The sequence below is a fragment of the Sorghum bicolor genome, unplaced genomic scaffold (assembly GCF_000003195.3).
Source record: "Sorghum bicolor cultivar BTx623 unplaced genomic scaffold, Sorghum_bicolor_NCBIv3 super_29, whole genome shotgun sequence".
Classification (NCBI taxonomy): Eukaryota; Viridiplantae; Streptophyta; class Magnoliopsida; order Poales; family Poaceae; genus Sorghum; species Sorghum bicolor.
This window is the reverse complement of record NW_018396405.1, coordinates 418,279-429,518: the sequence shown is the minus strand read 5'-3', so window position 1 is coordinate 429,518 and position 11,240 is coordinate 418,279. Positions and strand designations below refer to the sequence as shown.

The window sequence follows — 11,240 nt, the reverse complement described above, 5'->3', positions numbered from 1 at the left end:
GGAGAAGCGCAAGATCATTGGTGAGGAGATCCACAAGCTTTTGACGGCCAGATTCATCAAGGAGGTTCACCATCCCGACTGGTTAGCAAACCCTGTACTAGTTAAGAAAAAGAATGGGAAAATGAGGATGTGTGTCGATTATACAAGTTTAAATAAAGCATGTCCGAAAGTTCCTTTTCCATTACCACGTATCGATCAAATTGTTGATTCTACTGCGGGATGTGAAACCCTTTCTTTCCTTGATGCATATTCTGGTTACCATCAAATAAAAATAAAAGAGTCCGACCAGCTCGCAACATCTTTCATCACGCCTTTTGGGATGTATTGTTATGTAACCATGCCGTTCGGGCTTCGAAACGCGGGAGCCACATACCAGCGCTGCATGCTCCACGTGTTTGGCAAACACATAGGGTCGACGGTCGAGGCCTATGTCGACGACATCATCGTCAAGTCAAAGCAACGAGGAGACCTGATTCAGGACCTCGAGATCGCTTTCAGTTGCTTACGCGCCAACAAGATCAAGCTCAACCCAGATAAGTGTGTCTTTTGTGTACCTCGAGGCATGCTCCTAGGGTACATAGTCTCCCAACGCGGCATAGAGGCCAATCCCGAGAAAGTCTCGACCATCACGAGGATGGGTTGATCCAAGACGTCAAGGGAGTGCAAAAGGTCACGGGATGTTCGGCGGCGCTGAGTCGTTTTATCTCGAGGTTAGGAGAAAAAGCATTGCCGTTGTATCGGCTCTTGAAAAAAGTCGAGCATTTCTCTTGGACCCCTGAAGCCGAGGAAGCCCTCGATAACTTGAAGAAAACACTGACTCTGCCCCGGTCCTCGTCCCACCCCAACCCACAGAACCTCTGCTTCTGTACGTTGCCTCGATGACCCAGGTCGTCAGTGCGGCGGTGGTAGTCGAGAGGCAGGAGGAGGGGCATGCGCTGCCAGTCCAGAGGCCGGTCTATTTCGTCAGCGAGGTGCTCTCGGAGACCAAGGCACGGTACCCACAAATCCAGAAGCTAATCTACGCCGTAATCCTCGCCCGACGCAAGCTGCAACATTACTTCCTCGGCCACCCTATGACGGTGGTCTCGTCCTTCCCCTTGGGTGAGATCATCCAAAGTTGGGAGGCCACGGGAAGAATCGGTAAGTGGTCAGTCGAGCTCATGAGTGAGACCCTCACTTATGAGCCCCGCAAAGCTATCAAGTCTCAAGCTCTGGTGCATTTCGTCGTAGAATGAACGGACTCCCAACTCCCCCCGGCTCAGGTTCAAGCAGAGCTATGGACGATGTATTTCGACGGGTCTCTCATGAAAACGAGAACTAGGGCAGGTCTGCTATTCATCTCGCCCCTGGGCGTTCATATGAGGTATATCATCAGGATACACTTTGCGGCATCTAACAATGTTGCGGAATACGAGGCCCTCGTCAATGGGCTGAAGATCACCGTCGAGCTGGGAGTTCGACGCCTCGACGTTCGAGGTGATTCCCAACTCATCATCGACCAAGTGATGAAATCCTCCAATTGCCACGACCCAAAAATGGAGGCATACTGCAAGGAGGTACGTCGGCTCGAGGATAAATTCCACGGCCTCGAGCTCGTCCACATCGCCCGACGATACAACGAGGCAGCCGACGAACTCGCCAAGATCGCGTCAACTCGAGGCACGGTCCCGCCCGACGCATTCTCGAGAGATCTCCACAAGCCATCCGTCGACTTGGGATCGGGGGCTGATGTCGAAAACACCGCCCCACAACAATCTGACACCATCGAGACACTGCTAGCGGCAGCAGAGGTAATGGAGGCAGAGCGGCGACCCGGTCGACCGTTCGACTGGCGCACGCCGTTCCTCGACTGCCTGATTCGTTGCGAGCTACCAGAAGACCGATCCGAGGCCCGCCGTATCGCTCGACGGGCCAAGTCATATGTAATCTACGGCGAAAGCAATGAGCTATACCGACGAAGCCCGACAGGAATCTTGCAGCGCTACATCACCATAGAGGAAGGCCAAAAACTCCTTGAGGATCTACACTCGGAGGCTTGTGGCCACCACGCTGCTCCGTGGACCCTTGTAGGGAACGCTTTCCGACAAGGCTTTTACTAGCCAACGGCCGTAGCTGACGCCATCGAACTCATACGCTCGTGCCATGGGTGTCAATGCTACGCTAAGCAGACGCGCCTCCCCGCCCACGCTCTCCAGATGATCCCCATCACATGGCCGTTCGTGGTATGGGGAGTCGACCTAGTAGGGCCCCTACAGAAGGCAGCAGGGGGATACACCCATTTGTTGGTGGCCATCGACAAATTCTCCAAATGGATCGAGGCTCGACCCATCACTAACATCCACTCCGAGCAGGCCGTCCTTTTCTTCACTGACATCATCCACCGGTTTGGGATTCCCAACGTCATCATCACCGACAACGGCACTCAGTTCACCGGCAAAAAGTTCTTGGACTTCTGCGATCGGCATCACATCCGTGTGAACTGGTCGGCAGTAGCTCACCCTCGAACTAACGGCCAGGTCGAGCGTGCCAACGGCATGATTTTGCAGGGGCTCATGCCGAGAATCTACAACCGCTTGAAGAAATTCGGCAAGAAATGGGTCGAGGAGCTCTCTTCGGTCCTATGGAGTTGAGGACGACACCGAGTAGGGCCACAAAATACACCCCATTCTTCATGGTCTACGGCTTCGAGGCCGTGCTCCCAACGGACCTCGAGTATGGGTCCCCTCGACTCAAAGCGTACAACGAGCAGTCAAACAAGGAGACTCGAGAGACTGCGGTCGATCAACTCGAGGAAGCTCGAGACATGGCCCTCCTCAACTCCGCTAGATACCAGCAGAAGCTTCGACGCTACCACAATAAGCACGTGCGCAAAAGAGATCTGAATGTGGGTGATCTTGTCCTACGACGGCGGCAAAGCAACCAAGGGCGTCACAAGCTGACCCCACCCTGGGAGGGCCTATACATGGTGGCCGAGGTCCTGAAGCCAGACACGTAAAAGCTCGCGGACGAAAAGGGGGCGGTCTTCACCAACGCGTGGAACATCGAACAGCTACGTCGATTCTACCCCTAGAATTTCAAAGCTTTATGTTCCCATGTACATTCTGTACCAAGGCCTTATGAATGAATGCATGAATGAATAAGATCTTTCCCTCGAGTAATTTACTTTTTCACGGGTCGCAATCTCGACGTTAGAAGGGAGTACCAAGTATGACCCATCATAGTCGATACACCCTCGGGGGCTAGCAGGGGGATCCCCCCCAAGCACCGAAAAACCAAGCGTTTTTTCGTCCCTACTTAGTAAACCTCGCACGGTCGAGTAGTAGAGGCACCTCGAGCTCCTTAAGGGCCGAGGGACAACGAGCCTGAGAACTCCTACGCCCCCGGGCTATGGAAACTCTACTCGCTTCCTCACCCTTGAGGCAATCGAGATCGCCTTAAACAATAGACCAAACGGGGAATACAAACAAAGGCACAAAGGGAAACAAAGGAACCTCGAGCGGATAGACGGGCAAACATTCAGAAATCTTATAAACCACTTAAAAAGCATAGCATTCCTTAACACAAAATGATAAGTACTGTACAAGGGGCCCTAGCACCCAAAGTAGGCTCGCAGGCCTTAATCTACATCTCGGCTCTCACCACCATCGTCCGCGCCCGAGCTAGTCTCAGGAGGAAGCACTTCCAGCTCGAACAACTTGGCCAACCTTTCCCCAGGGACCTCCGCGTTGTCGATCAAGGCGTGGAGCCTCTCCTCGTTCTCTGCATCAGTCTTGGAGATGTCGGTGACGAAGCCGTGGGACACCACCTCCATGTCGTAAGAAAAGCCTAAGTAGACTACCGCCATCGCCCGCTTCACTCTGATATGAAGGGCGTCCCGCACTCGATCCCTCAGCGTTGCGCCTAGGTAGCACAGCTGATCGACTAGTGCGTCGCCTCGAGCCTCCTCCCTCGACTCGTCAACAGGCTCGAGCTCCTAGGAGGCCGAGAGGTCGCTTATCGCAGTCCGTAGTCGACCATTCAAAGGGACCTCCCCCTCGAGCTGAGCTTTGGTGGAGCGGGCCTCGACTTGGGCAGCTAGCAGCTCATCTTTAAGCCCTGCAAGGACCAACATGGAGAAATTAGATAGCACAAAGCACACCTCAGAAAGAAACTCGATAGTAGAAACATACCACGAATCCTCTCCTCCAGAGCCGTATTCTCGCCCACCAAGTTGGTGTTGGCCCTCTCGATCTCCTTGTTGGAACGCACCAGCTCGGTGTTGCTGACGCGCAGATCCTCGATCACCTTGCCGGCCTGCGCGATGGCTCCATCTTTTTCCAATAGCGCTCTCTTCAGACGATCGATGTCGTCAGAGAGGCTACGAGATCGAGTCCGCTCCGCCTCAAGATCCTCAAGAGCCTTATTTTTGGCCTCCTCCGCTGCGCTCCGGGCAATCTCGCCATTTACGCACTCCACCTTCATCCTTTGGAAGGTTTCTCGGGTGGAGGCAAGTTCAGTCTTGAGGAGGCCCTTCTCCTTGTCCAGGTCAGCAGCCGCATTCTTGTAAGACAAGGCCTCCTCCTAGGCCTTGGACGCAGCCTCCTCGACCATCATGGTCCGTTCCCTCAGCAGCGCGGCCTCTTCCACCGCCTTCCTCGAGGCTTCTCGAGCCTCGGCCAGAGCAGCCTCCGTCTCCTTCTTCTCCTCCTCAAGCGCCAAGAGCTCCTTGTAGGCCTTGAGGAGCTTCTCCTGCGACTCCAGGAGTTGGTCCTTGAGAATGGGGAGTTGCTCCCAGCCGCCTCTCGTGGCATGGATGAAGCTTGACTTGATACGGGAGGTCTCTTTCAGGTCCTGCGAGCCAGCAGTTAGATAGTAAGAATACAGAACCAAAACGCCCTATAGCAACCAAGGTTCCAAAGACACTTAGAAAGTAGGCCGATCCAAGCCTGTTGTGGACGACGTCGGACAGGAGCCCCACCACGTGCTTCATCTAGAGGCGGAGCTCCTCGAGATGTTCCCACTTTTCAGCCTCCTTCCAATCATCCAAAAAGATGTTGGGCTCGGATGGATCGGTGGAGGCCCGAATTTGGATCCGGTCAGGGCACCAGTTCTCCATCTCCTGGTCAGCACGCGCCTTGACGCCCCGGATGAGTTCTTCGACGGTCTCGAGTGACCCCCCGTGGCACAAGAACAGGTCGACGAGGGAGGGGAACCGCCCGTCGTCACCAACCGTCTTCCAGGTCCCAGTATCGCTGGCGCCACTGCCGCCTGACGTCCCGGCTTCGTCTTCCTCGGCGGGAATGCGGTCCTCCCACGACCGACGCTCTCGAAGGAAACCCAGAGCAATCCCGTCCATGCCGTAGATTGTGCCCCTGATCTCAGTCTTAGGGTCGACCGGGGTGCGCATAATACAAGCGAGTGCCACCACGCCGTCCGCTCGCCCCGACTTAGCTGGGATCAAGGTAGGCGCTCCCGAACGGAGCCATGCCGGGGTCGGCGGACTATAAACTGGCAGACCCTCCTCCCCGGCTTCATGCTCTTGCGGCGTTGGCGGCACTGGCTGGGGCGGACTGTGAGGTGGTGGCTCGAGCAGTCCCTCCAACTACTGACTCCTCTGCTGCTCCTAGAGCTCTCGCAGTTCCTGCTGCCGGTCCTGCTCCAGCAGCTCCTCGAGTTGGGGACCTTCTCGCTGCCGCCCTTCCTCTTTTTCCTCCTGCTGCGGCTGCTGCTGCCCCTCCGGCGGCCGTTGCCGCGTTTCCCGCACACGCTCCTCCTCCTCTTTCTTCCTCCGCTCCTCGACAGAATGGAGCCCGATGGGCCAAGGCGTTTGCTTTGTGGTGGGAGAGGCCTCGACCTCCTCGTCCATGGGGCGGGCGTCCTTGGAAGGACCGTCGCCGCCAGACCCGTCACTTATTGTGATAGGATCCTCCTCGACCCCAGAGTGGGGACGCTCGGGGGCTCCCTCCTGTTCGTGAGGACGAGGCGCCTCGATCCGTTTCGGCGACGGTGGAGCAGACTCCCCCACCAATGGACGGGGCAGAGCACCCTCGACACCAGTCGGCGGCCGGGGGTTGGAGGAGCCTGTAAGCACGCAAAAACAAAAAGAGAGTCATGATGGACGACCAAAGGTAGCATGATATCAGGGATGAACCACCAACCTGAGTCCTTGGAGGTTGCTCCCACCTTAAGCCTCTTGGCCATCGAGGGCTGGGCTTGTTCGAGTGTCCGCTTCAACCTGAGGGAAGAAGAACGAGCATAAATGAAGACCGCGGCCCAAGAAAATGCAAAAGCATCGAAAAGCAAGAATAGCGACATTGAAATCTTACCCCACAGGGAGAACGACCCGCCTGCCGGTACCTCGACCGGCGGGCCTCGAGCCGCCCCGCGTCAAGGCTCTAGGCACCTCTCGAGCAGGCGCCGGCCTCGGCTCGGCATCTCCCGCCTGGCCAGCGCCTGGGCTGGCGCTCCTGCGATCCGTTCCCCCCTTGCTGGAAGCCGCAGCGCGGCCACGAGTCAGTGGCCCCGCCGTCAGGGACTTGACCCGATGGCCCGCATTAGACGCGGGAGGAGGTTGGGGGCGGGAGACATTCCGACCTGGCGCTGGCTCTGAAGGAGTGTCGGCGCGGGAGCGGTGCGGGGATGGCTCCCTCCGCTGACTTTCACGAGACCCGCTTGGCATCCCCTTTGGGACTTCCGTCCGCGGGACATCGACGCCGGTCGGAGGCGGGCCCTCGAGGATCCGGTCGAGACGAGACGTCATTCCCTCTGAATCGTCACTGTCGTCGTCACCATCACCGCCATCATCCTCATTGGGGGATTCTTCCTCAGGCTCCCCCCTTTTCCTAGACTTTGCTCAACGCGCCTCTAACGCTTGGCGATCGAGATTCTTCTTCTTTTCCTTTTTCTTTTCTGAGTCCTTTGCGGACTTCTGCGTTTCCGCAGACTGGCGCCGCTTGTCGTGATCGACCTCATCCTCCTTTACTGGAGGCCTCGAGGATCGAACGTCGATCGGTCCCTACGCGAGCAAAGACAAGCTTAAAGGAGGATCGAAGAAAATCCAGAATCGAAGCCATATGCAAGAAAAGAACTTACCAGATCGATTGATCCCTTGTCATGCCTCATAGGGAAACCGTCAACGTGCTCTGGCTGGAAGTCACCGGCAACGGCCGCCCTAACTCGGGCCGCAACCTCATCATCCGCCGGAGCCTCGTTAGACATCTGGCATGCCTTGAGATCCCGGGACGAAACGCCGGGACCCATCTCGTCCATCCTGAGTGGTCGAGACTTCAACGGGAGAACCCTCCGATGATGGACGGCCGAGAGGACGAGAGCGGTTGTCAGGCATTCCTCGCGTAGCTTGTTCAAGGCCCCGAGGAGGGGGTTGAGCCGCGACTGGTGAGCCTGGACGACGTCGTACTTCCAGTGCTCTGGACGCTCCAAGATCCGACGCCCGGTGTAGGCCTGGAGGAGGTCGTCGTCGTTCCGCAAGTAGAACCATTGGGAGTCCCACTCGGCATGGTTCGACGTCAACCCCACCGGGATGTACTCGCGCGGCCTCTCCGACTTGCCGGTCTTGAGCACCAGGTTGAGACACCGAACTGGCTTCCTCACCCCTGCGCTTCCACCGGGGACGTTGAAGAGCTCGCCCCGGTACAAGTGGAGCCACAAGTCCCAGTGAGGCATCATCCCCAGGTAGCCCTCATAAACCGCGGCGAAAACCGCCGCAGCGGTGATGGCGTTTGGGGAAAAATGCTGGAGCTCCGCCCCATAGTGGTGGCAGAGCACCCGCATGAAGCGACTGGGAGGGGAACCTAGGCCGTGGTGGTGGAATATTGCGAAGGAGACCACGTATCCCCTGGGCGGCGTCGGCTCCCGGTGGTCCGCCGCCGACGCGATCCACTTCGGCCGCGACGGCGAGGAGCGGGGGCGCAGGAGTCCTTCTCTCTCGAGCTCCAGCAGCCGGCGCTCCGTCATCGATGACGGGCGCCAGTCATCGGCGGCGATGAGTCTCACAGGCATTTTCAGGTGGAAGAAAGGCGACTCTACTACCGCTCGAGGGTGCGCGCGTGTGAGATGGCAAGGGAGCTGGAGCGAGAATGGAGGCAGAAGGCAGAAGGAGTGACGGCAACGAAATCACGGGGCATTTATAGACGGCGGCCGCCAACGGACAGATCTGATAAGCACGGTAACTCCTCCCATAAATGCGCCGTCTAACGGTCCTCACCTCTCTCACAGATGGGACGCTACGAATTCCGTGTCGGTACAGTGCAACAACGGCCCCTGCCTAAAAAGACGAGCCCAACATGTAAAAAGGCGAACCGCCACGGCCTTTTCCTTCCCTTGCAAGCTAAGGTACGCATTCGTCACGGAAAAAATCTCGAGAGGTCGCAGGCTGGCCCACCGAATGGGTTCGACAGCCGATCTCGAGTACCAGAGTCAGGGATGCCCAGCGAGTGGTCGAAAGTCGAGGCCCGCCTCGAGAATTCGCTGGGGATGTCCAAGGCAAGGTCGAGACGGTCGAGAGGAATCCCCCCGAAGGGAGGCATCGAGCCACTGGACTCTATCGAACAAGGCCAGCATCCCCGACCATATCGACCCCGCTTTATGAGAACACCCCTAGGCTATAGCTGACCCCATCGAAAGGGGCACAGGTTCTCACTTGGATTACCCGCTAGGAGCTCAATCTAGGGTAGACGACGCTCGCTCCACCGAGAGTACGTCGAGACCCCTGCGTAAAACGAATGAATCAGAGCCTTCCACAATGGATATCAAGAGCGTTTCCACAAATTATGGAATATAACCCTCGAAAGAGTCAAAAAACTCATCCAAGGGCTCAGGGGCTACCCCCGCGGGGTCGCTCGCGCGCCCCCATAGAAATTCGACCACAAAATATAGCCTCCACTCGAGCGCCAGCGCTCAAATGGAGACTCGGGGGCTACTGTCGAGGATATCAGTAAGGGGTACCCTAACTGATGTGCATAACGAGAATATCCGTACGCAAGTCGAGGCCTCCAACTCGACGCCCTACCCAGTTATACACACGGTCCCCGACGGCCATAGCCTCGAACACGGAAAGAGCATCCTACGAATCGACTAGGGAACGAGCGCCGGCTACCGTCGAATACGGAAACAGGCTCGAGCAAATCGGAAGGCCTCGAGCGCAAGGACGCCGCCCGCCGCCTGACGCGGGCATGGGAACCAGTGCATTTAATGCGCCTATCGTGTTCCCACCTAACCCGCCAGTCACGGGAAGCGTGATAGGGAACAGGCACCCGTCCCGTCATTCTTTTTGCAGCCTTTCCCACCATACGAGCTAGAACGTGGTGGGACGCAGAAAGTGGGTCGAAACGTCTAATCAAGACCCCCCTCGAGACGCCCAAGGTCAGCGCTCTGGTTAGCGAGCCGTTACACGGCATCCGACCCTCGAGTAGGCACGTTTCCTTCCTGGGAAAGGGTCGGGTGATTAGTGACAGCACTTCAACCACTCCGATGCAGCCGCTGCCGCGACGTACAAGCGTGCGACAGGTAAACCAGCCCAGGACGGCGCACAGAGCGAGATACAGGGGCACGCATAATCATCATCAAGCTACCAAGACAAGATAGCTCGAGACCACTGCCGGTACGGAGGTCTCGAGTAGGTCAGCACGCCATACCTCTATCGACCCCTACTCTGATGCCTATACATGTACCCTAGGCCTCTCTTTGGAACTATAAAAGGAGAGGCCCGGGAGCGGATACACAAGACGCGATACAACACAACACTCACGCTTTGTAGAGTTTCCATACTCCATCTCCATCCCAGTTCATACACGCCTGTATTCACCACTGTACAAGCACTTAGGTGCAAGATAATACAAACTCTCCTCCCCCCGCTGGACGTAGGGCCTTCTCTTGCCCGAACCAGGATAAATCTTTGTGTCTTTTCTTACATCACCATCTGGAAAGTGGAGCACGCATACAAATTCACTCGTTGGTGTGACCCCCCGGGGGGAAAACACCGACAGTGGGAATCTAATTTTTACGGCATAGAGTACATCCACGTGGTCTGGGACAAGAATCAAGCAGCGGATGCGCTATCAAAGATAGGATCATCCTGGGCCGAGGTTCCGCAAGGTGTTTTTGTTCCGGACATTCACATACCAAGCGTCGGAATGGACCTGGTCGATACACAATCCAACGAGACACTGCTCATAGGAAACGCCACTCCGACAGCCAGCGGCCATGACTAGCGCACTCCTTTTGTTAAGTACCTTTTGGATGGATCGGGTCTCCAAGACAAAACAGAGAATGAGCATCTCATTCGACGCTCCAAAAATTATATACTGGTCGATGGTAGATTTATGCACAAGAATGCAAACTCAGAAGTCTTGCTAAAGTGCATAGCTCAAGATGATGGCATCAAGCTATTGGATGACATACATGCTGGATCCTGTGGCAACCACACCGCCTCTAGAACACTAGTCGGAAAGGCCTTCAGAGCAGGTTTTTACTGGCCAACCGCAGTCGCCGACACCGAGAAACTGGTCCGGCATTGCGAAGGATGTCAGTTCTTCGCCAAACGGACCCACGCACCCGCTCATGAGATCCAGACGATTCTGTCGTCTTGGCCGTTCGCCTGTTGGGCTCTTGACATGATCGGGCCGTTCAAACCGGCTCCCGACAACTTCAAATTCATGTTTGTGCTAATCGACAAGTTCTCGAAGTGGATCGAGTACATGCCACTGGTCAAAGCGACTTCCGAGAAGGCCGTGGAATTCCTCAATCAAATCATACATAGATTCGAGGTTCCCAACAGCATAATCACCGGCCTGGGCACTCAGTTCACCGGCACTACATTCTGGAACTTCTGTGATGAAAGGGGCATAGTCATAAAGTACGTGTCGGTAGCCCATCCGCGAGCCAACGGTCAAGTCGAGCGAGCAAATGGAATGATTATTGATGCTCTAAAGAAAAGGTTGTACATGGAAAACGACAGGGCACCAGGGCGGTGGATGAAAGAGTTACCGGCCGTGGTCTGGGGTCTCCGAACACAGCCTAGCGGAACAGAGGCGTATCTCCCTATTTTATGGTTTATGGGGCCGAGACAGTGCTCCCCTAGGACGTAGCCTTTGGATCTCCAGGAGTCGAACATTTCGACCAGTCTTCAGCAGACCTCGCCAGAGAACTCGAAATCAACTGCACGGAAGAGAGACGCCTAACTTCTTGCCTTCGAACAGCAAAGTATCTCGAGGCCATTCGACGATACCACAATAGGAACGTCA

At 56.2% G+C, this 11,240-nt stretch overlaps 1 protein-coding gene across 1 annotated transcript; it reads right to left on the bottom strand.

Moving 5' to 3' along the window:
* Positions 1-5,602: 5,602 nt before the first annotated feature.
* Positions 5,603-6,739, bottom strand: LOC110431501 (translation initiation factor IF-2-like). The gene is made up of 3 exons (XM_021450606.1): positions 6,306-6,739; positions 6,138-6,214; positions 5,603-6,060 (listed from the first exon to the last, which is right to left on the bottom strand). Exons 1-3 carry the CDS (start codon positions 6,737-6,739, stop codon positions 5,603-5,605), a joined length of 969 nt encoding a protein of 322 aa, XP_021306281.1.
* Positions 6,740-11,240: the final 4,501 nt, after the last annotated feature.